This window comes from Phascolarctos cinereus, unplaced genomic scaffold (genome assembly GCF_003287225.1).
Source record: "Phascolarctos cinereus isolate Bilbo 61053 unplaced genomic scaffold, phaCin_HiC Scaffold_4;HRSCAF=312, whole genome shotgun sequence".
NCBI lineage: Eukaryota > Metazoa > Chordata > Mammalia > Diprotodontia > Phascolarctidae > Phascolarctos > Phascolarctos cinereus.
In genome coordinates, this window is record NW_027555847.1 from 248,375,632 (window position 1) to 248,400,252 (window position 24,621).

General features: G+C 40.8%; 3 protein-coding genes across 3 annotated transcripts in view; 1 reads left to right on the top strand and 2 right to left on the bottom strand.

Moving 5' to 3' along the window:
* The window catches only part of GID4 (GID complex subunit 4 homolog), a 40,339-nt gene extending 40,023 nt beyond the window's left edge, over positions 1 to 316 (bottom strand). Inside the window, exon 1 of the mRNA XM_020967387.2 lies at positions 68 to 316. Within this exon, the coding sequence (XP_020823046.2) occupies positions 68 to 256 (189 nt within the window). The 5' untranslated portion in view covers positions 257 to 316. The remainder of the gene's footprint in view (positions 1 to 67) is intronic.
* A 505-nt stretch (positions 317 to 821) lies between these two features.
* Positions 822 to 23,364, top strand: ATPAF2 (ATP synthase mitochondrial F1 complex assembly factor 2). The gene is made up of 8 exons (XM_020967308.2): positions 822 to 1,165; positions 12,761 to 12,805; positions 13,016 to 13,161; positions 14,255 to 14,352; positions 15,348 to 15,428; positions 16,923 to 17,035; positions 18,281 to 18,396; positions 22,988 to 23,364. Exons 1-8 carry the CDS (start codon positions 1,015 to 1,017, stop codon positions 23,123 to 23,125), a joined length of 888 nt encoding a protein of 295 aa, XP_020822967.1. The 5' UTR covers positions 822 to 1,014; the 3' UTR covers positions 23,126 to 23,364.
* Positions 11,766 to 24,621, bottom strand: part of DRC3 (dynein regulatory complex subunit 3) — a 106,992-nt gene continuing 94,136 nt past the window's right edge. The window contains exon 15 of the mRNA XM_020967304.2: positions 11,766 to 12,252. The gene's annotated coding sequence lies outside the window, so the exon portion shown is untranslated. The remainder of the gene's footprint in view (positions 12,253 to 24,621) is intronic.

Below are 24,621 nucleotides of genomic sequence, written 5' to 3' on the forward strand. Positions count from 1 at the left end.
GGGGAAGAGGAGGAGGCCCGGGCCCGCGCCGCGCCGCGGAGGCCGCCCGCCCGCCCCGGCCCGGTACCTGCAGCACCACCTCCACGTCGTACGAGTTCCCCTTGCTCTTCTGGTGGCCGCGGAACTTGGAGCCGCTGTACAGGAGGCTGGTGGCCACGCCGGGCTGCTGGGTGTTGATGGGGGGCGGCGGGATGAGGGACGCGGCGGAGGCGGCCGAGGCTCCGGCCGGCGGGGGGCACTCGGTGCGGACCGGCATCTCGGGGTCCCCCGGAGCCAGGGCGGTGGGGTGGGGGAGGGGGGAGGGGAAGGGAGAGGAGGGGGGAAGGGAAAGCCGGGGGGGGGGAGAAGCCGCCGCGGCCGCCGCGCGGGAGCCGGAGGAGGGCGGGCTGACCGAGGGGGCCGGGCGCGCGCAGGCGCGCGGGACGAGAAAGGGGAGGGGAGGGAGGAGAGGGACGCCCACCCCGCTATTGGCCGACGAGCTACTCCAGCCGCCGACGGGTGCCGGAGAACTAGAGAACGGGGCCTCCCCCTCCCGGGTTGCCCCCCCACCCCGCCCCTACCTACACACTCACATGCGCACGCGCACACAGACACATTACCGCCTCCCCACCCAGACACATACTTACACTCATACACACATACACTAATTCAGGCCAATTGGCTCTGACCCGGCGAGGGGGCGGGAGCAGTTTTACTCGCCGCTTCTTCTTATTGGTTGGCGTGGGCTACACGTGTCTAGAGGTCAAAGGCCCGCTGGGATGTGTAGTTTTTGCCTAGAGGCGGAACGCGTTCGTGACGCTGATTGGCTGGGAGGGCGCGAAGGTTAGGTGACGGGCCGGTAGTGGCTAGGGGTCAGATGGTGGCATCCAAAGGAAATTGAACTTACCAAGCAGTGGGAGAAATCTGCAAGCGGGTCCCGTGCAACAGCCCCACCCAGCAGAGCGTGTGGGCTCTCTTCCATCCACCGGGGCCCCCTCCTCGATTGATCCCTGACCCCGGGGGCCCAAAGGTGCCATGTGGCGAAGCTGCTTTCGGCTCGGGGCCAGTGGCGGGAGCTTCCCACGCCGTCCTTGCCTTCTTCCTGACGCCCGCTTAGGACCCGGGGACCAGGCCGGGCCGGCCCCGGGGCTCGCGCTTCTCCTCCGGGCTTACGCCCCCCCCGCAGGTGAGCGCAGGCCGGGGGCCCGGCCTCGGCCGTCGGGCTGCCCCCGCCTTCGGCTGGGCCTGGGCCGCACGTAGCTCAGGTGGGCAGGAGAGGGGGACACGCCACGGCGGGAGGATGAATGTACCTTCCTCCAGGCAGGGAAACTGAGGCCAGAGCAAGGCCCAGGCCTTCAGCCCAAGCCTCACTGGGTCTTCGACGATTCTGTAGAGGGTAACCCAGAGGACAGCACCTCACCCCGGGTCCAGGGGAGTGTAGACGGGGGTCACTCATTTCAGGAAAAGCGTTTTGAAGCACGTTCCCTAATGTATGTGGGGATCTGTCTATATCTACATGTGTATACGGATCTATATCTGGATATAGATCTGCTTATATTTTATCTCTATACATAGGTCTCTATATCTAGACCTACATCTGTTTGTACCTATAACCAGATACTTGTAGATTTAGATATACAGATCTATGTATGTAGGTATATAGATCTAGATATGTAGATCTAGATATGTATCTATGTAGAGGCAAATGTAGATATATAGATATGTGTACTGTGATATATACATATATGAAGATATATAGATATATGTATATAGAGGTATATAATGCATACATATACATTATGTAATCTAAGCTATTAAAACTTAAAACCACTTTTGAGACAATGCATATATATGTATATGTGTGTATTCCATATTATAAATATATACTTATGTATAATCACATATATAATAAATTACATATATTACTGTACATGGTCCCAGGTTCAGTTAATTTTGATATTGGGTTTTAATGGTAAACTTAGCTCAAAAAAAAATTCACAAAGAACAAAGTGGGAAAAGTACATTTACTTCCTAAATCATCATACTCACTTTTCAATCTATCCATGATATACTAAGGTATTTTTGATTGAAATTTGGCTAGTAAATTTCTGTTGCAAGTTAAACTCTGAAGGTGTCTCCTTTTAATAATTTAACAAATGGGTTCAAAACCTGCTGAAACTTTTCATTTGGAATATTTTTAAACAGGTTAGAAAACTTTTTCTAAGGTCGTTTTTTTAAATTTTGAAGATATGAGCGTTTATAGATGACAATATGTCATTTTTAGCAACAAAATCACATGATGGAAATGTTTCCAAGCATCCATTTTCAAATGTTCTCTTCACATGTTCTTTCAAAAAGCAGTCCCATCAAAAGATCACCTTTATATTGAAAGGACAGATTAAAGTTAGTTTATTTCTTCTTAAATAACTGCTTAGTACAATACTACTATTTCTGACAGTCACTTTCATAGCAGAAAATGTGGCTTTTTTTTGTAAAAGAAAAATGTGAAACTGATCTGTGAGCTTGACACTTGGTTATCACTGGCTACCGCTATATAACCAGTGAACCCATGTGGCAGATTTTCTGGTCACTTCCCAATCTCATTAAACAAACTGCTGCTTTCCCAATGACAAAACCTAGAGTGAGTTAGTAATAGTGAATGTTAAGAGTATGAATTAAAAATATTCAGTTAATTTGATCACTGTGGCTAGCCAAACAGATAAATTTTAATATTTTTCCTTTCTCCTGAAATGAAACCCTGGATAGTAGAGGGTAGAACCATCCAAGAGGCATCAAACCATCATGAGATGATCTGGGGGTCAGGGTATGTGTATGCTGGGGTTTGAGGGGTTGTAGGAGATGCATTTGCACACCTCCTGGGATTGGTTTTAGTGATGGAGTAGAAGGGGAGAGGTTTGGGAGCTGAGGGCAAAGTGGGGGAATATTGGGCAATAATGGTTGAAGGGGGTGGTGGGGTTGTGTTTGAGAAGTGCCTGATGATTGGATATCTAGGCAAAGGGTAGATGTGACCCATCTTCTGATTGGTTGGTCCTACACCACCCCATCCACCCTCAGTGGATTGTCCCATACATTTTCTGGGATTTGGGAGACTGGAGACTACTGGTGTAGAGGAAAGCAGAAATCCTTATGAGTTCCTGTAGGTGAAATCTGATAGCTGCTTTGCCACTTGTTCTCTGGGCAGCAATTCTTTATCTGTAGACTGTCTTTCCCAACTTGAAATTTATGATTGATGTCTCCCCTTTCCCTTTCTAGACTGCTAGGGTGGGGTGGGGGGCAAGGAGAGAAAGGGAGTTGGCCTGGCCAATTAGTGGCCAGTACTCAGTACTCTTTAATATAGTCGCTATGGGAAAGATTTCTGACCTGTCACCACTACCTAGAAAATAATTTAGGTTGACTCATTCAGAGTTTTCATTGTATGGTGGAACTTTGTAGGAAATTTACTTTATGGAAATTTATCATGTGGCAGATCTTCCTGAATGAACAGATGAATGAATGAAGCATTTATTAAGCACTTATTATGTGTAAAGCACTGTGAATATAAATAGAAAAGTAAGCCATTCCCTCCTCCCAAGGCCCTCATATTCTACTGGGGAAACTCCACATGGAAGGTTTCAGCTGCAAGTCAGATTGAAAGGTCCCCTGGTCCTTAGGGTGTAGCAGCAAAGCAGGTGGTGAGGATTCATTTTTAATGCCATTTCCACTGACAAGATCATATCAGTTTCTGGTGTTGAACCACTTAACACTGGATTGAAAGCACTACAGTTCAAAAGAGAGATGGTGGTCAAGATGGTGGCTGACCCAGGTGGTTCATGATGCCTCCTGTCTCTCACTCAGGATGCCCTGCAGCTTCTGCTGGGTGGGCTTGCTTGTCTTGGAACCTCATCCATCCAATAGCTTCATAAACATACTTACATAAACAGTAGATCTGGAGGAACTCAAAACAAAGGCAGACTAATGCTTTGTGTTTGTCCTTTGTCTTACCTCCGTAGAGTATAAATTTGATGTTGGAAGGACATGGTTAAAGGTGATCTTTTTGGTAAATGACAAAACAGATCCTAAATCAATATCTACTACGTGCTAGACCCTGAGGCTACAAATAGAAAAAGGAAAGTCTCTGCCATGGAAGACTTTTCATTGGATGGACACAATACACACAATGTAGTAAAAGGTAAAATGAGGCAGCAAGCACTAACCAAAATACAACCTCCCTTATTTGGCATTGAGGCCCTCCACAATCTGTTTCCAACCTATCCTTCTTGGCTGATAGGGTTTTACTGGCATTATTCCCCCTCATTCATTCTACTCTCGGACCAGCTTGCATTTCCCTGACCATAGTATTCCAGCCTGCCACCCATGCTTGGAAGGTTCTCCTTCCTTACTTCTTCCTCTTGGAATTTCTAGCTTCCTTCAAAGCTCAGCTCAAGGATGACCTCCTTCAAGAGGCCTTTCCTGGTGACTCTCTTTTAGTCCCCTCCCGTCCCACCACCATCAGTCATCAAAGATTTCATAGAGGTGTCCCAAGTCTTAGTACACTTTAAAGCTACGAAAGATTGAAACTCACTAAGACTTTTGGCATTGTAATTTACTTACCTGCATACATGTCCCTCCAGTAGAATGTAAGTTGGAGGGAAGTGACTGTCTTTTATATTTCTTTCACTGATGCCTAGCACAGATCTTGGCACTTAAATTGCTTGTTGATCAACTCAGTAGTGACTAGCAGAGTCAGAGGTGACTTCATAGAGGAGTTGATACCCCAGCTTAACTTTGAAAAAAGATGTGATTGTGAGAGGTAAAGAAGAGGAGGAAGAAATGCACTGCAAACATAGGAGATGGCTTTCTGCCTTCAGAAGCAGAAGGTAGATGGTCAAGTAGAAGATAGACTGTCAAGTTTGGGGATCAGCCGTCTGGTATAGTGGAAAGAGTGCTGAATTTGTATTCTGAGGCCCTGAATCTGCCACTTACCACTTATATAACTTTGAGCAAGTCATTTCCCCTCTGTGGGCCCCAGTTTTCTTATCTGTAAAATAAATTCAATGAGATAACTTCTAGCTACAATACCAGTAGTCCACTTGTTCATGAAGGAGAACAGTCTGAAATAAAGCTGAAAAGTTGTAGGTGGGAGCCAGATTGTGGAAAAGCCCAACTGACAAGCTCAAGAATTTGCATTTTGTCCTATAGGCAATTAGGAGTCACCGAAAACTTTTGAGCAAGGGTAGTGAAATGGTTAGATCTGTGCTTTTAGGGAAATTAGTTTGTCAGCCATGTGGAAAGGTGAGAGACTAGAAGCAAGAAGATGAGTTAGGAGGGTGGAGCTAACATTTACCTATAAAGATTTTTTCAGCCACTGTAGAGCATACAGTTGTCCAACAGTATTTCAGAAGTGCCCTCAGAAATAATTTAGTATGCTTTGAGGTTATTCTAAATAGTTATCAGCTGGAGCAGCTAGGTGGCACAGTGGATAGAGCCGGAGCCTTGGAGTCAGGAGGACCTGAGTTCAAATCCGGCCTCAGACACTTGACACTTACTAGCTGTGTGACCCAGGGCATATCACTTAACCCCAGCTGCCTCACCAGAAAGCAAAAAGAAAAAAAATTGTTATCAGTTATCTTAAACTACATTTAATGATTCTAAATTGCATTCACTAACACTATCAAATCAAAAAACACCCCAGTATCTACTGGGTGCCCCTGTTTACTTTGTGAGGTCTTGTTTGGGGATATGAAAAAATACAGTTCCATACGCTTCTTCCTTAGGAATATGCAGCCCATTTGGGGAAAACAAGGCATAAACATATAAAGATCAAATGCAAGAAATACCAGAAGGCATTAATTGCAGAATAAAGGGTATAAGCAATTAGTGTTAGGAGTTTGGAGAAGGGAAAGTATTCTCTGCACCAGGAAAGCTCTATAGAGACTTTGATGGATTAATAAGATTCAGACGATGTAGATGAGAGGAATCAGGTAGCACCATAACAAAAGTCAGAACAGTCTGAGGTGTACCTGTGAAGGGAGGAAGCACTGACTAGTGTTCCTGGGCTAGAGAGTGAGCCTGTAGGATGTAGGAGGAGATGATTAAAAAGGTAGCTTGGGGCCATAATGTTGAGGGCCTGAATACTAGGAAAAAGAGAGAGTTTTTGAAGACAGTTGTTTTTAAAGCAAGAGAGTTGTAACATGGTGAAAGTGGCGGTGTAGGATCTTTAATTTGGCAGTACAAATAAAGCAGTGGTGTCAAACTCAAGTAGAAATAGGGGCTGCAGGTCACGTATTGACTTAGTTTTAAAATGTAATGCTATCTATGTTTTATTGTATTCTAATCTATTTTGTTAGTTATTTCCCAATTACATTTTAACCAGAGGGAGATGAGTAAAGGGAATATTGCAGTAGTCGCAACAGAGACAAGGGCCTCACTGGTGTGCTGGCAGTGGGAATGGAAAAGAAATTGTAACAGAGAGATTGTGAAGGAAAAGTCAACAAGACTAGGTATAGCAAAATTTGGTGTGTGCTGCAGTGTTTTAGTCTGGGGAACATTTGGTTAAACAATGACGGTTATGTAGCAATTACAGCTTGGCTTTCTTTACCTCAAACCACTCCCCCGCCTGTGGACCCAGGAACTTGGATGCAAAGTCACACCAGATGGAGCTATTTTAAAACATAAAAGGAGGTAGTTGACTGTATTCCGGAAGCATTGTGGGAGTTGTAGTTCTTAGGGTATAGAGTCTGGAAAAATTAGCTTCCAATAAGGAAACTGAGATAAAAGAAAAGGGAAAAAAAGTGTTGTAGTAATTTACTTTTTCTAAAGGAGGGAAGAAAGTGCATATATATAGTAGCTAGCTGTTGCACAAGAGAAATGGTGTGACCCAATTTGGTAACTAGCTTCCTTTATATTTGAAGATGTTGTTTCCATGGTTACTCCAATATGTGTATGCTCCTGGAATCAAAGTCAGAAAGGGTCTTCTAATGTTTTATATGCCTAAGTTGTCTCCCCAACAAGACTGTAAACTCCCCACTGGGAAGAAATTGTGCTTTATACACCTCATTTATCCTTCATCATTAAGAAATGTGCTGTTCCAAATGCATGAATTCCCCAGATGACTAAGACTATCAAAACTTTATTTTAAATGGAAATCTAACATGTATTGTTTGTGACCCTGTCTTCTTAAACAGATCATACCTTTTCTTGATGACTCAATTTCATCCTTACGTATATTATTAACGTATTTATTGTATATTACTAACACATCCTTGCTCCTTTTCTCAGTCGTTCAGCTATAATTTCTCAGCTGTCCATGTACGGCCTTATAATACTCTATCCTTCCCCACTCCAGTTCACAGGGTATGTCTGTGTGCTTTGTTGGCAGCTTTTAACCTGTTGTATCCTACAAAGTAGTAGATCAAACTTATTAGAATTATATGTTAATTAAGAATAAATAGGCTTAAACTGATGAATTCTGAGAGCAGGTTGAAGCATATTTTTCCACTTTATGTTTTTTGTTGTTTTTTGGGGAGTGGGGGAACATGGCTAATTTGGAAATATGTTTTGCATGACTTCACATGTATAATGAGTGTCATATTGCTTGGCTTCTTGATGGGTGGGGGAAGGGCTAGAGAGAGGAAGATAATTTTCCGAACTAAATAAGTGCCAAAAAAAAGGGGGGCAAATAGGTTTAGCATGAATTAAAAACTGAATGCTAAATTAAAAAAAAAAAGAGTAAGTAGGCTTAGTATGAGAGCCCATGATCCTATCTTCTGAGTAAAATACATAGTTTTTGTGCTCTGGCTTTTGGACTTCAGGAAATCTGATCTCTAAAGAAGTGGGGAATTAACTGTACTGCCTACACATCCCCAACATTGTGTGCCTAGCACAATTTTAGGTATTTAGTAAGCCTCCATTATTTATGATCTATATTATAGATCATTTGAGGTCACCTTCTTCAGACCCTGTGTCAAGGTAAGCAATTCCTGAACCATTCTTCTATTTTTAAATGGCTTCTAGAAGAGAGATTCTGTAACCCTTTGTAATATGTTCCAGAAGAAATTACCTTTACAGTTGAAATATTCTTCTTCATGTCCCCAAATACTGTTATTGCAACTTAACCTTTTCCTTTTCTTTTTTTTCTCCTGAAGGATAGAAATTAGTTTTCATTCATGGTAACCCACCATTCACTTGGAGGGTGAACTTCACTAAGTTTAGCCCATAGCCTCCTTTCCCAGGCTAAACAATTCCATTTACCTCTAAAAAAAAAATTTTACTAATGCCTTTTGCTTTGATCTCACAGTTATTTGGAACATACATACCTCTTTCTGTTCTACCACATACTGAGCCTTCCCTTGTGATAAAAAAGAAAAAAAAACAGTAAAACAATACTGAGGTACACATCAGGCATGCCTGATAGCAAATGAGACATTTCACATACATAGACACTCCACTTAACTGCAGTGAAAGGAGGAAAGGACATTGCTTTGTCACCTCTGGTGCCAAGATAACTCATTACAATGGCAGTGTTCAATTTCATTTTTGTTCTTTTCATTTACACTGTCATAGTCATTACCTTACCTACATTGTTTTCCTAGTTCTTATTTCCCTCTGCACTGATATCTAGAAGTCTTCCAACATTTCTCTAAATTCCTCACATTTTTCATTTCTTAGTATTCCAGAATATTTCATTACATTCATGTACCACAGTTTTAGTCAGTCCCTATATTCTTCTCCCAGTTCATTTCCAGTTTTCTACTACTATATGAATTCCTGTTATGAATATATTGCCACGTCCTTGGTGGGATATATACCTAGCAGCAGCGTGGACATTTCAGCCACTTCTTCTGCACCATTCCAAATTGTTTTCCAAAATGGTTAGGCCATTCACTGATCGACCAGCAGTGTCCAAGTATCCCTGTCTATAGTGCACAGCCACTCCCAACAGTTCAAAAGACTGTTTCCATCTTTAACTATCTCTGCCAATTTGCTAGGTGCGATGAAACTTCAGATTTCTTTAAATTTGCATTTCTATTATTACTGATTTGCAACAAGTTTTCATATGATGGCTAATGTTTCTCAAAAGAATTGCAAACTGTTCTTATTCTTTGACCATTTCTCTCTTAGAGACTGGTCCTACATTTTACTTACATTTTAGCTTTTCTCACAGGACCAGTTTCTGCCACTCCCTCTCTATTGGTTCTGTCCCATGACTCTACCAACATGTATGGGTCTCCTGAATTCAAAACAAAATAAAAAACCATCCTTTCCCTTGAAACTTTTAGCTACTCCAGCTTCTGTTCCAGTAGGCAGTGTGGTCCAGTAGTCTGAGGACCAGAGTTTGAGTTTCTGCTGTGCTGTTTATTGCCTATGTTACCCTGTGGGCCTTGGTTCCTCATCTGCAAAATGATGCAGTTGGCCTGGAGTTCCTATTTGGAGCATTCCAGCTCTGTATCTGTGGGCCTCATCTCTCTCATCATTTTAGCTGCTATGCTTCTCACTCCTTTCCAGTCTTTTCTCTTCTTTATGAAGATACAAAGATGAGAATTAGAAACCGTACAGTACAGAAGGCCTGACCAGTAGTACCAAGCTGCAGAGATGGATATCTTTGTATCCATAAGTCAATCTGTGGTATTAGGATGTCATGTTCATTATTAATTGCCCAAGGTCACATTTGTTTTTCAAATATAAGCTTTGCATTCTTGTTCTGTGTTTAGTTTATGGTCCACTAATACCCCCTCCGCCAAGTATTTGTTGCTATACTTGTATTTAGCTGTTGTTGGGTTCCCCCCACCCACCCAATTCAAGGGTTGGCACAAAATGCATTCCTTTTTTTTTTTAAAGGCAATTGGGGTTAAGTGACTTGCCCTGGGTCACACACACAGCTACTAAGTGTCAAGTGTTTGGTCTAAGAATAAGTTCCTCTTGAGGTGCTTTTCTTGTTCCTGATGGACCGTTTTTGTTTTTGTTTTGCCTAATTTAGTTAGGTCACTTTCAATTTTATTTCCATCTCTTCTTGTCTTTCAGAGTGTTAACCATCAGATCCAGTTTAGTTATCTGTAAGCTCAATGTTCTATATTTCTTGGTATAGTAATTAGTGATGTCATGTTGGTCTTTTTGTAATACGAAGGACAACAACAACAATTAGGAACAGGGCTTCTTATTCCAGGTCCAAGTTTGACTTTTTTGTGACTGGGCACATGGAGAATCCATAGGGTTCTGTCATACTTGTTGAGCCTCCTAATCTGCTTACTCTGATGCCTGAGTCTAATGTATAAGCAAATCAGAGAATATAAGCTTGGGAATAAGATCAAAGCAAGTGATTACAAAGAGCATGCCTCTTGCCAAAGGGGATTGTTTTTAAGTGCAGGCCTGTGATTTCATTAGTGTGTGGGTATCCCAGTGTGGAAACTCCCTCCACTAATGCCCATAGTCATAGCTGTGTCAGAGGCAGGAGTTTAACTCAGGTGACTGACTACAAGGCTAGACCCTATCCATTAACCATGCACTTTCTCATAGCTGTTCATAATTATTGACAAAAAAGAAAACTCACATGGCCCTTAACACTAGTACAACCTTGACCCCCACCTAGTAAAAGAAATCTTTCCTTAGATTTCTCATAGCACTTTACCTACCTTTCTTGGCACTTACATCATTTGCCTTTAGGGAAATAGCTTTAGCCCTCATCTGGTGCACTTTTTGAAAGCAAGGTTTGTCATTGATAACTCTGTTACTTTTAGTAACACAGTGCGCATAGCCAACACTTGATAAATGCTTGTGGAGTATTGAAATTTTGAGTTCTTTCTGATCAATGCCATGACCACTTTTTAATTCAGAGGCAGTGAAGCATGTCTCCCTCCTCTTAGTACTTAGAGAGGTGGTAGGTTCTAGCAGAGGGGTCCAGCAAGGCCAGCAGAACAGGAGAACCAGATTAAAACAGAATTAGGATATATTTAATGAGGTAAAAATGTAATGGAACATAGATAATATTAATATGTGGTTCTGTGAGTCAGTATGCAGCCTGCAGGAATCCTTGTGTATGGTTTAGTGGCCTTGTTTTCATTTGAGTTTTATATCATTTGGTTATAGGACAGGGAATGAGTCATGCATTATCAGAAATGACCAGTGTTACAAAATGAGTAAGCAAGAATCACTGGGAAGTACAGCAATGAAAAAAAAAACAATCAGATTTTTAAAAAAGATTAAATTATATTTGCGTTCTTAAGAAAACTTTGTATCTAACGAAGTAAGTCCAAATCCAAGTTCTGACAGCTACCAGCTATGTGATCCTGGGCAAGTCATTTGCCTCCTCTTTATTTTCATTTATTTTGGGGGGGGGTGGGAGGCAATGAGGATTAAGTGACTTACCCAAGGTCACACAGCTAATGAGTGTCTGAGGCCAGATTTGAACTCAGGTCCTCCAAACTCCAGCGCAGAGTGCTATATCCACTGTGCCACCAAGCTGCCCCTTTTTCCTCACCTTTAAACCAGGAATCACAATCCTTGTACTTTCTTCTGCCTCATGGGAACAGTGCTTTGTAACTTTAAAGCACAATATAAGAACAATCTGTTAAATATTGATGTGGAATACATTATAATATATATATTATGAAAACTGTGGCAAAATTATCAACACTACACATTTATCTAACACTTTACAAAGCACTGGTATCTCTGAAGTGGATAACTCAAGTATTGTCCCTTTATACAGATGAAGACACTGAAGATAAGAGAGGTAAGATAAGACTTGTCCAGTGTCACATAGCTACTAAGTGGCAAAACTGGGCCCCAAATCCATATTTCAAAATGCCAAATTCATTGTTCTTCACTTGGCCTGTAATAAGGCCATGATACCATAAATTCTCTTCCCTTCCATAGCCCATTTTGATTAATGTTTAACATAAGCATGATTACTAATGAAAGAAGCTTAAATACAAGCTATTTACTTATTCTCTTTTATTTTCACTTACTATATTATTATTTCAACAGGTAAATATCAAAGACCCCAAATGCTTTTAAATTTAAAGAAATAACTTCTTTTTCCTATGTATTACATATTCCAAAGATTGTGTGATGGTTGGCCGGTAGATCTCAAAATTCTACCTACTTGTTTTTCCTTATTAGTTAATAAAGTTTATGACAATTATTATGAGCTGCTTTTTTCATCTTCCTCCAGGGTGACTGGTATGAGTCTTTCCATGATAGGATTTTTATTCAACTTATTTTCAGAAGGAAGCACAGAACACAGATTTTTCCCTCTTGAAGGAGAATTTGTAGTTCCTGTTAAGTACACAAGAAAGCTAAAGTTAATTAGGCTAATTAATTGGATAGTGAGAAATAGAAAATGCTCTTGGGATCTCTTACTGTCTAGCATGGGCATTTATAAAAGAGAATAAAGAATATATATCCTCGTCACATTCAGATGCTATCTTTGTATTTGGATAAAAGGTGAAATGGTGGTGGTAAGAGAATGGAATTTATGCTTTCCCTTAGATAACTTATTAAACCCAATCTAACCTAAAAGTTATGTATGATAATGTCTGAGCAGAGGAAGGCCCAGACCATAAGCCTGATTGGCACCTTACAAACCAGCACATATTGCTTGTTTCATGATAACTACATGTATAGTAAACCTTTATTGTAGTAGTCTAATTGGAATGTAAATTAAAAAAAAATCAAACCTATTACTACATCGGCATTAATCATAGTATTGGTAGCTGGCTCTGTTGCTCCATAAGCTATCTTGATGACATTTTAAACTATCTCTTTGAAAATTCTTTTTTAATAGAAAGGAAGAAGTTTTATCAGAATGTCAGCATTACACAAGGTGAAGGTGAGTATCTGAAAGCTCCTTCTGCCTTTTTAATGTGTGATTTGAAATGCTTTTGTTTATAACTAGCCCACCAGATTATTCTCCTTATCATTATGGTCTTTCAGTAAGCAAAATCCACTGTCTTTAAGCCTTGTGTCAGTTCAAGCATGTAAGAACAGTCATTTGCTTTTACTTGTAATTCCTGAGAGTTTTAAACTTTGATCTTTCAAGGTGGATATGAGATAAACCTGGACCACAGAAAACTGAAAACTCCCAATGCCAAGCTCTTTACTGTTCCCAGTGAAGCACTGGCTGTTGCTGTGGCTACTGAGTGGGATTCCCAGCAAGACACTATCAAGTTCTACACGATGCATTTGGTGAGAAATTAGAAGTGAGGTCGAGAGAAAGTAAAGATGGCAGCAGTCACATTTACTTTTTTATCTTCTGATAGATTATTTACTTTATCAGTCATTCTTGACCAATTTTTAAACCCTCAGTCAGTTTCCCTTGGTCATTCTAACATACTCCTGTCCACCTTCCACACTACTCCACACTTACTTGATGTAAGTTCAGAGAATACAAACTACTTTTAACATGTTAAACAAAATGTAATCAGATGAATATGAAGAAAAACACATCTGGACTATCTGTGCTACTACTTTCCATTACCTTGAATAGCAGTGAGTACCTCTTAAATCCTACATTGTGGGTGATAAAAGAGGAGTATTAAACATACATTAGTTGCTCCCAAGGAGCTTGAAATAGTGTCAGAGGTTTTTTTGTTAGTGCCTTTATTTCCTAGTAACCTAGAATACTGTATAAATATCTTGACCTTCACAAGATCTTAGTGAGTTAAACATTTTCCATAAATAAGGAAAACAGGTATAAATAGTTGAGTTAGAAAGCTAGCCTTTGAGTTTGATTATGTGGGCTAAGTACCATTGCCACCTCCTGTTTTATCACATGATCCTAAACTTTAAAACAGGGGAATTTCAGAAATCAACTTTAATTATTATGGTTATTCACTTTACTCATAAATATATTTTTGAAGTTTTTAGGCATACCATACTTTGTGCTCTCAATGGTTCTTTCTCTTTGCTTCTCTTGCCCATGTGGATTTGTAACTATAATAGGAGCTGAATACCTCATTGCACCTTAGGGATGGATATGAGTGGGAGAAAATACTAATGATTTGGGGGGTGTTTTTTAAAAAATCAATTAGGTATCTTTTAAAAATCATAATCCTAGCCTGTTTGTTACACTGGTTCAGTATACTGCTGTCATGGTATTAATCATCAGTCACATCAGGGAGGCTCACTTTGGAACTTCAGTCTCTTGCCAGTATGGAGTGACATCAGTCTCTTACATTTAGCCTCTCTTCTTGGACAGTAATGACTTTGTGAAGGGAGAAGTACTTTTATCTTGGGGCCAATGAACTATAATAGTTGCTCTCTCTGCCTTTTGATTCAGACCACACTGTGTAACACATCTTTAGACAACCCAACTCAACGAAACAAAGATCAGCTTATCCAAGCTGCTATGAAGTTTCTGGACACAGACACAATCTGGTAACAGACACTTGGACTAAATTCACATTGTAATGACGGTGAGCTTTAGGTTGCCCTACAGCACTTGCCTAAGGAGTTATCAGGAGTTGTTTTCTTATTTTGTTGTGGAGTTGTTGGTTTTTTTTCTTTTAGTTGCAGCCAACTAAGCAGTGATAACTAAGGATGGCAAGGATCTATTAAATTCATAGAACAACAAATGCCAAATGGAGGAGACTGTATTTTTCGCAGACTCTCCCTCAGTTTGCTTTGTTCTATACTAACGAGTCTGCCTTGTATCCCCTCATACGTAACGGAACATAAGCTCCTCAAGGGCAAGGGCCGTTTCTGTGTTTTCCTTGTATTCCCACCCCTAGCACATGTAAGACTTCAGACAGCTCACTAGCTTGGCAGTCAAAGGTTTGAGTCTGAGTCTTAATTTTACCACTTAGCAGTTCTGTGATGTTGGGGCATCTCTTAACCTCTCTCAGCTCTGGGTTTCTCCTCTCTAAAATTGGGTATGGTAATACTTATACTATCTTGTACTATTCACAGGTTATTGGGAGAAAAAGACTTTGTAAATAATAAAAAGTTATATATGTGCAAGTTAGTATTATTCCTTTCAATTTAACAGATCAGCCTTTAAACATTATACTGAAAACTTTCATAGTCACTAAGAATAAACTTGGGTAGATTGAGAGGACCAAGGAATTAATTGGTAATAAACTTCGGTTATTAGATTTAGGCTAACTTGGTAGAATGAGAGGTTTTTACTCTCCAAATACCTAGTAAGTGCTCTGAAAACTTTATATTGAAGTGCCCCCATTAGCAGCATCTGGGGTGAGAGATATTAAGGACTGATTCATGAAAAAAGCTACATCCCAAGATATGGTTAAAATACTTTGGGGGAAAAAGCTTTTTTCAAGTTGTCATTTGTATTTTTATTTTATTAGATTACTAATAATGAATAGAAAAATTGAACTTTTTGTTAACAAAGATGGTTTTTTGCAATGAATTAGTTACAGGGTGGAGGAGCCAGAAACGTTAGTGGAACTTCAGAGGAATGAGTGGGATCCAGTTATAGACTGGGCAGAGAAAAGGTAAGAGGCAAAATCCCCATGAGTTCACATCTTTATTCACCTGCCCTTTTCGTCTCCTTGTGTTGTTATCTTATCATTTTTATTATATTGGCTTGGCCTACCCCTGAACAACTGATATTTTTCCACTTGTTTAGATCTGATATTTGTGTGAAAAATGTTTTGTAATTGTGTTCCTATTGTTGCTGGGTTTGTCATGGCAGGTAGACACCCAAGTGTTGTATTGCCATCTTTTGACCTAAGATGGGAACTAGTCAGTGTTTACAATGTCATCTATGGAGACACTGGTAGAAAAGGGTTATCAAAGAAAGTTTTAATAAGCTCTACACTCTGTGTAATGATCATTGTAAATTAATTGTGGTTTTAGTTGTAAATAACTATACTACTTCATTGTCCAGAGCCAGGAGTAGGGAACCTGCAGCCTCAAGTGTGGCCCTTTGACTGAATCCAAACTTCACAGAACAAGTTTGGATTCAGTCAAAAGGCTGCACTTGAGGACCTAGAGAGCCACATGTGGCCTCGAGGCTGCAGGTTCCCCACCCCTGCTCTAGACTATGCTTTTCATTCAAGGGAAGTCCTTGGCAATATTCTTCAGTGCATTTGGCTTTGGGAAAAGGAAAATTAATTAAAGAGGCTACTACTAGTCCTCTACAAACACTGGTTAACCGTAACTGCTCCCTAGAATCTCTTTCTTTTAAATGTACCAACTTGACTGAATGAAGTAATGAATGAGCATATTCTTAAATGAATCAAGAATAGGAGAGATAACTTAAAAATTATTGGACTGCCTGAAAGCCATGATCAAAAAAAGAGCCTAGACATCATCTTTCAAGAAATTATTAAGGAAAACTGCCCTGATATTCTTGAACCAAAGGGTAAAATAGAAACTGAAAGAATCCACCGATCACCTCCTGAAAGAGATCCCAAAAGGAAAACTCCCAGGAATTATAGCCAAATTCCAGAGATCCCAGGTCAAGGAGAAAATATTACAAGCAGCTAGAAAGAAACAATTCAAGTATTGTGGAAACACAATCAGAATAACACAAAATTTAGCAGGTTCTACATTAAGGGATCAGAGGGTAGATCAGAGGGCTTGGAATATGATATTCTGGAGGGAATGAGTGAATCTTACTCTCATCACATTTGGTTTAAGGAGGGAATAACATACATACTCAGTTGGGTATGGAAATCTATCTTAAGAGGGGAGATGATAGAAGGAAGGGCAGATTTGGGGAGGGGGTAATCAGAAGCAAACACTTTTGAGGAGGGACAGAGTCAAAGGAGAGAATAAAATAAATGGGGTGGGGGAGCAGGATAAGATGAAGAGAAATATAGTTAGTTTTTCACAACATGTATTAGGGAAGTGTTTTGCATGACTACACATGTATAACCTAAAAAAAAAAAAAGAATCAAGAGTAGCCTAAGACTATTTGGCTGAGTATTATAGCATGCTTTAACCAAAGCATACAAGCTAAAGTTTAACATATGTTATTACAGATATGATGTTAAGATTGGATCTTCTACGAACATCATGGGACCTGACATCCCAGCCAAGACTAAAGAGACTTTCATCAGTCTTTTGGCATCTTATAACATGTGGGCCTTGCAAGGTAATAAAGGTATTTTTTCTGAGGTTAAGAAGGGAAGATGTTGATGTAAGGTTTTAAGGTTTTACCTTATCCCTCTCCTTTCAGTATAACATTTTACAGTGCCTACAACAGTACCATTCATAGGATCATGGGATTTAGAACTGGAAGGAACATTTGAGATTATCTAGTCTAGACTCCTTCTTTTACAGATGCAAAAACTGGGGCCCAGAGAGGTGATAGGACTAGTCATACCAGTAAACAGCAAAGCTAGTATTCCAGTCTAGGTCCTCTGAATAAAAGGGCTCTTGCTACTATATCACAGAGGCCCTTTGAGGAGGGAATGGAAATTCCAGAAGGTCAAGTCACTTGCCCAAGGTAAAAACACATCAGTGGCATTGTTGTAATGAAAACCCTGGTCCCCAGACATCTAATACTGGGTTTAACTACACCTTAACTAAAAAATGTTCAGTAAACATGCTGTAGTAGGGCTTGGTAAGTGAAAGAGAGAGAGAGAGAGAGAGAGACTCTGTGTGTGTGTGTGTGTGTGTGTGTGTGTGTGTGTGAAATTCCTTGGGGAAGGGAAGGAATTGAGCACTGTTCTACCAGAGAAGAATCCTGGGCAAGCTGACTGCTTTAAACAGAAACCTCAGATCATAGTAGAATAGTACATGTGAAGGTAATCAAGTCAGCTTTCATAAATCTGTCAATGGTGTGGGCTCATAAAACTGGATTTATATGTTTTTCATGTTTAATGTACATGAGGCTCATATAGAATTGATAGTATATGGGGATGGAAGGAAGAGTTAAAGGACTTATCCTCTGGTGGAAGTAGAAAGCCAGAGGGTTAGGATCCCTTCCTGGTCTAGATGATGATCTAGTAATATTGCTGTGCCTCTGGCCTGCTGGGCATAGGCCCACACCATAAGCAGTTTCACCCTTGCCAAGCCCTGCCTCCTTCCAGAAGGTCTAGATCCCTGGGAACCTACACAGCTTCACAGCAGAACTCAGTAAGTGCTTTTGATGATAATAATAGTTATTTGATATAAGATCAATATGTTTCTCCCCATGCGAAGTCATATTAGTCATCTTTTTTGAAGCATTCTCTTCCATATTGTCTAGTAGACAGAATCTTCTATTCTCCTTTTCCAGACTTACTTATAATATCCTGAACTGGGGTTATGGGTACTAATACAGAAGGCAAGAATAGGATTTTTATCACTGTGGTGGCTTTGGCCTTAAAATATATTTTTCCATTTTATTCACCAGGTATAGAATTTGTGGTCACCCAGTTGAAGTCCATGGTTTTGTCCTTGGGGCTGATTGACAGGCACCTTACAGTAGAAAAGGCAGTCCTCCTATCTCGTCTGGAAGAAGAGTATCAGGTATGCAAATTTGTAGACCTATGAGTTTAAGTATAGATAATCCAGGTTCAGTTCTGAAACCACCATAGGGCCTCAGATCCCATGGTGTAGATGTACAGTTGCCATCCAGAGCCTAGTCAGATTGAGCACCTAGATCCATCTTGGGGCAGCCCTAAAACCCATCCTATTTTCATGTATTCTCTATCCAAGAATGGCCTGAACTATACTAGCATTTAAAGGAAAAGGAAAAGTCTCCTTCCTGATGTCTATGTTGAACCATTCCCCAGCTCTAATACCACTTTCACGGGTGAACTTGCCTAGTTAAACTTAGTGCGTCTCTCTGGTATGCTGTGGGTTCTGTTGCTCTCTTTGCTGTTGTTATTGCTAATACTTCTTTCATGCTTTCCTTTACTGTGGTATGCAAGATTTTTTTCATTTGAGTTTTCATTGGAGACCAGTCATTCTCAGATTGTCTGAGTTCTATCTTTAGAATCAGTTCCTTTGGCCCACAGATATTAAAATGTTTTTTCCAATTTTTCTGCCTCTTGACTTGTCTTGAATATTTGTTATGTTACCACATTTTTGTATTCTGTCTCTTCCATGCCCTTTTTAGAAAGTCTACCATTTTATTAATAGTCTCTACCTTCTGTTCCAAACCATCAATTCTCTTTTCAGAATCTTTAAAAGCTCCAATTTCATTCCTTCTCAGTCAATCTTAGAGTTTCTCATAATTGTTCTAATACGCCCTCTGAAAATCCACTTGTAGTTGTTTGCAGCATTATCCCCTTCTGGAGAGTCCTCGAATTATTTTATCACATAGTACTTCATTGCTACTTAAGGAGATCTTTTTTGGTTTTTGGTTTGGTTTTGTTCAGTCATTATTGGTTTCTCTGTGGGAGTTATTATTCTTTTACTTGGTTTACATTTTATTGTTTTTGAGATAATGAAGTGGCAGGTTGGGTATAAACATGACCCATCACTCAGCCATTTTAACAAGCAGCTTGTTGGTGCAAGGGATCAAGGGCCAGGCCAGGAGTTGAGCAGAACTGGAGTCAGTTCAGATCCTGCCTCAGACCTTTGTTTGTGGTGTGACTCTGGGCAAGTCACTGAACCTCTGCCTGGCTCAGTTTCCTCACATGTAAAATGGGGATTATAATAGCACCTCCCTCCCAGGGTTATTGTGAGGATCAGAAGACTTAATCATTGTAAAATGCTTAGCACAGTGCCTGGCACATAGTAGGCGCTACATGAAAGTTAGCTATTATTATTATTATTAACTCCCCATGAATGAATTGGGCCAACTCATACAACTTCTGAACTGTGCCAAGTCTTGCCAGTTCTCCTTCCACAGTATCTTTTAGTATCCATCCGTTTCTCTGCTCACATAGCCACTAGCCTTGCTCAGGCCCGGCATCTTTTGCTAGTCTGCACATGGGTCTCCCTGCCACAGGCCATTCCCTCCACATGTCTGCCAGAATGATGTCACTAAAGCCTAAGTCCTAACCTTCTCACCTCTAGAGTCAACTACAGAGTCCTCTGTTTGGCATTTAAAGTCCTTCCTAACCTAGTTTTAGGCTCCCTTTCCAGCCTGGTTCTACATGGCTTCCCTTCACTCCCTCTATGGTCCAGCCAAGCTGGCTGTCTCACAGTTCCTCAGCCATGACCTTTCCTCCCTCTTTCTCCACGCCTTTGCATAGCGAGGCCCTCATGCCTAGGATGTACTTCCTCTTCACCTTTGAGCTCAAGAAGGAAATGGCAAATCACTCCAGTATCTTTGCCAAGGAAACCCCAAATGAAGTCATAAAGAGTTAGACATGATTGAAATGACTGAACAACAAAATTTTGTATGGTGTTTTTATTTTTGTTGTTGTTAAATATTTTTCAATTACATTTTAATCTGGTTCTGGCCACGGGACACTTTGGAGTTTTGAGGGCAGCCAGTTGAACATATCTGTTCAAGGCAACTCTCTAAATAAATTGCAGAGAAGGTGCAGACCTGCACTGGTAACAGGAGCTCGTTCATCTGGGAGTTCCCTCTATCCATGAAATCACTGATAGGGCCAGTCCTTATCCCAAAGTGTTGCTTTAAATAAGTAGATTTGAGCTGGACATTGGACATTTTTCATTATTTGTCAATGTTTAACAGAAATTTACTTATGTCAACCTCACCAAAGTGTTAAGAGGAATAGCAAACATTGATTGTAAAGTACTCTGTAAACTTAAATGTGAGAAATGTAAATTATATTAGATCACAACTTTATTTAACAAACCTCACTAACTGAAAACTTGTATGGCAACTAATACATTCCAGGCTGAAGTTTAGAAGATAGTTTACCAAGGAGAGGTACAAATTCAATTTCTCTGTAGTGACACTTAATCTATTTAGGATTAATGAAAGATAGAATGGTATATAGTTGATAGAAAGCCAGGATCAGAGTCCAGAAAACTTGGATACAGGTCCCACTTTTAACATACTGGCTTTCTGACCCTGGGCAAGCAAGGCCCTTAACCTTTCAGTGCTCCAGGCCAGAGGTGTCAAACAGGAAACAAGGTTAAAACGTAATTGGAAAATACAGTACAACATACATAATGTTAATGTCTGGTTTTCTGAATCAGTACATGTCCCACAGGAATCCTCCTTCTACTTGAGTTTGACACTGTCCCTCCAGGCGGCTCCGTGACTATAAGTTACAGCTGCTGATCTATAGCAGTCAAAAGACTATCCTCACTGGGAGTTTCCTACACCCGAGAAATAACAGGGTCCAGACCCAAAAAGAGAGTGAATGAGAATTGTTTGCAACAACTTTGATGCCCGGCTCTTTTCCCTCAATTCTAGTCCTGCATTTCCAGCTGCCTGCAAGACATCTCTCCAAGAACTCATTGTCTGTCCCAAAACCTGTTCATTTCCTAGTTTCTGGTGATGATACCACCAACTACCTTGTCACCCAGAGTTGAAATTTCCAAATTTTCTTTGACTTACTTCTGTGTCATCCCCCATATTTAGCCTTTTGCCAGATTCTGTCCATTTTATCTCCATCTATCTCTCGGGCCTATCCCCACCTCTCATCACCTTTTGCCACTCATCACTGTCCCCTTTCCTCTAAACTATTACAACAGTTTCCAAACTAATTTGTCTACCAGAAGTTTTCCTTTCTCCAATTCATGCTTCACACAGCTGCCAAATTAATTTTATTGATGTACAATTTTGACCATGTCAGTCCTTTGTTCAGAAAATTTTAGCAACTTTTGTCAGCAAGATCAAAAACAGAATCCTTAGCCTGGTTCCAAACTGTCTTTCTGGCTGTATTTCACACTACATGCTATACACTCCATCCAGCTTGTGCAATCCCACACTCATCATGATCTTCCAGCTTTTGTTCATTCGCTGAACTGTCCCTGTGCTTTTCATCTCTAAGGCATGTAGTTCAGGGGTTGGCACAAAAGATGTTCCTCTTAAGCTCTTTTCTTGTTTCTGATGGACCAGTTTTGTTTTTTCTAATTTAATTAAGTCTTTTTCTTTTTGTTTTTGGTGAGGCAGTTGGGGTTAAGTGGGGTTAAGACTTGCCCATAGTCACACAGCTAGTGAGTGTCAAGTTTCTGCGGCCAGATTTGAACGCAGATCCTCCTGACTCCAGGGCTGGGGCTCTATCCACTGCGCCACCCAGCTGCCCCAGTTAGGTCATTTTCAGTGCCATCTCGCACCTGCATGCTCTTAGGGCAAGTCACCAAGCTCTCCTCATCTGTAAAAGGAGCAGACTGAACTAGATGACCTGTGAGGTCTCTTCCAGCTTGAAATCTATCATCCTGTATTTCTTTCAGTTCTTCTGATGAGTGAGGTTTTGTCATTTGAGTGCTATTGTCCTTAGACACTGTCATTCCTACATAGCCAAGCAGCTCTTGGCAGAAACACTCAGGGATATAGACTTCTCTGAACAGGCAAAGTAGTATTTCACAGGCTGCTGCTGACTTACCTTCTGCAGAAATGACATGATGAGAAGCAGGAAGTGCTTTGGGATCAAATATCCATCATAATAACCCACTTATGAGGAAGAAAAGAACCCAGAGGCACAGTATGATACTGCTCTCCTTTGCCATTGCCTGGCTCTGGCTGATTTATGTTATAGATAACCCCACAGAGGCAGCTAAATGGCTCAGTAGATAGAGCGCTGGGCCTGGAATCAGGAAGACCTGAGTTCAAATCCAGCCTCAGACAGTGACTAGCTGTGTGACCCTGGGCAAGCCATTTAACCTCTGTTTGCCTTAATCTACCACAGAACCATTCCAGTATTTTTACCAAGAAAACCCCATCCAGGTCATGAAGAGCTGGGTATGACTAAACAACTGAACAACAGCACACAGCTGTGGCAATTACTGTAGCTAGCCACCACTGGGTACTGCAGACATTGTTCTAAATACCACTCCATCCAGGCAGCAGCCTTGTTGGATGAAAGCAGATCCCTAAGAAATTGGCCCTGGTACATTCATATTTATGATTTGATCCTTGAAATAAAATTTGGAGCAAATGTTCATGGAAAAATCTTTAAAGATCTAGAACTCTTGTGTTTTCCCAAGATGTCTTGATGCTAACAAACTGTATACATTGTTCTCTTAGATCCAGAAATGGGGCAACGTGGAATGGGCCCATGACTATGAACTACAGGAGTTGCGGGCTCGCACTGCAGCTGGGACACTTTTTGTTCACCTTTGCTCTGAAAGTTCCACAGTAAAACACAAACTCCTGCAGGAATAAGGTTCTCTTACTGAACTCTGAATCATAAAGGAATGATGAGAGCATCCTAGGTGAACTGAGGATGGTATGAGCTACCAGCCACAGGACTGATCCCCCAGTTCCTGCTGTCCTCATCCTGTCCTCGGTAATGGAGAGGTATCCAGGAGCACACCTAGCCAGGGGAAAAAGGAGCTATCGCTGTGGTACACAGGACTTTCCTCCTAGCTTTTTTAATATTAAAGATTTCATCAACATCAAAATTTGTATCAAGCCTTGTAATTATTTATGGCTCCAGAATTCTTTGTGCCTGGGTTTCCCTAAGGTTAAACATCTTGTCTTTTGTGAGTGTACTTTGCTTCTGCTGGTCTAGATCTGAAATGAGAGACTCAGTACCTGTCACCAATCAGGAAACTAATTTGTATTCTTGATCTTTCAACCTCTTTTCTCTCAAATATGTTTGACTTTTATCAAGGGATCTCTTGAAAGTAAGTTAATCTTGTTCTTTTTTTTTTTTCTGTTTCTTAAAAGTCATAGAAAGTAGTGTGTTCTTTATAATATAATATATAATTAGTATATAATTTAATAAATTAAAATTCTAGAAAGTAATCTGATTTGAAAGACATATCTAAGGAAAATTCAGGATTTCTCCCTAATTTTTTGTATTTAAGGTCCCCTCCTTACATTGTGTTCAATATGGCAATCTGCCATTTCTTAGCATCACTGTTATATAATACAGCAGAAGGAGCAAATGGTTCTCCAAATATGCATGCAGTGAAGGCTCTTCAAGCAGCCTGCCCTTATTAGCACACTTAAAAATAAACTATAGGAACTTAAGATAACCTGCATTCAAAAATAAATAAAAGAAAGCTTTCATCTTAAAGAGTTTTGAGAGCTTTCTTTCCTGTATTCTACAGCAGTCAGTAGTAGAAATCACATTTCCATTGTGCTGGGTTTTTTAAAAAGTCATTTTCTGACAGGTTGTAAATATGTAGTTCAGTACATTCTGTTCTTACTTTACGTAAATTCACATTACACAAATTCAACTTTACTTAAAGACTTCTGCAAGAAATCTTTATTCCAAAAAATAAAAAATGTATGTTAACTTTAATGTACAGTACTGTGCTCTGTCTCCACTCCTGCCCCTACGCTCAATGTTCTGAGGCCTCCCACCCCTCCACCCAAAAAAACTCCCCAAACCTTCCAAGTCAAAGCAGAAGAACAGATGCAGGCGGGGTTTGGCTTGAGACCTTCAGTGCCCAGAGGGTTAGACCTTTGCCTTGCTCTGCCCACCCATCCATGTGTCTGTCTTCCATATGTCCACACTTAGCGACTGCATGTCTGGCCCCACCCCCACGTCTCACCCATCCTCTCCTGTCTGTGTCTGGCCCCCACGTTTCAGTCTCCCTCATATTCTTCCTCTGGGTCCTGGCCAGGCCCTCATGTGACTAGCCCCAGCCCCCACATGTTCCTCCTCCTGCTCTCACCTCTAGGTTCCTGGCCTCCACTTTTCCTTGAAC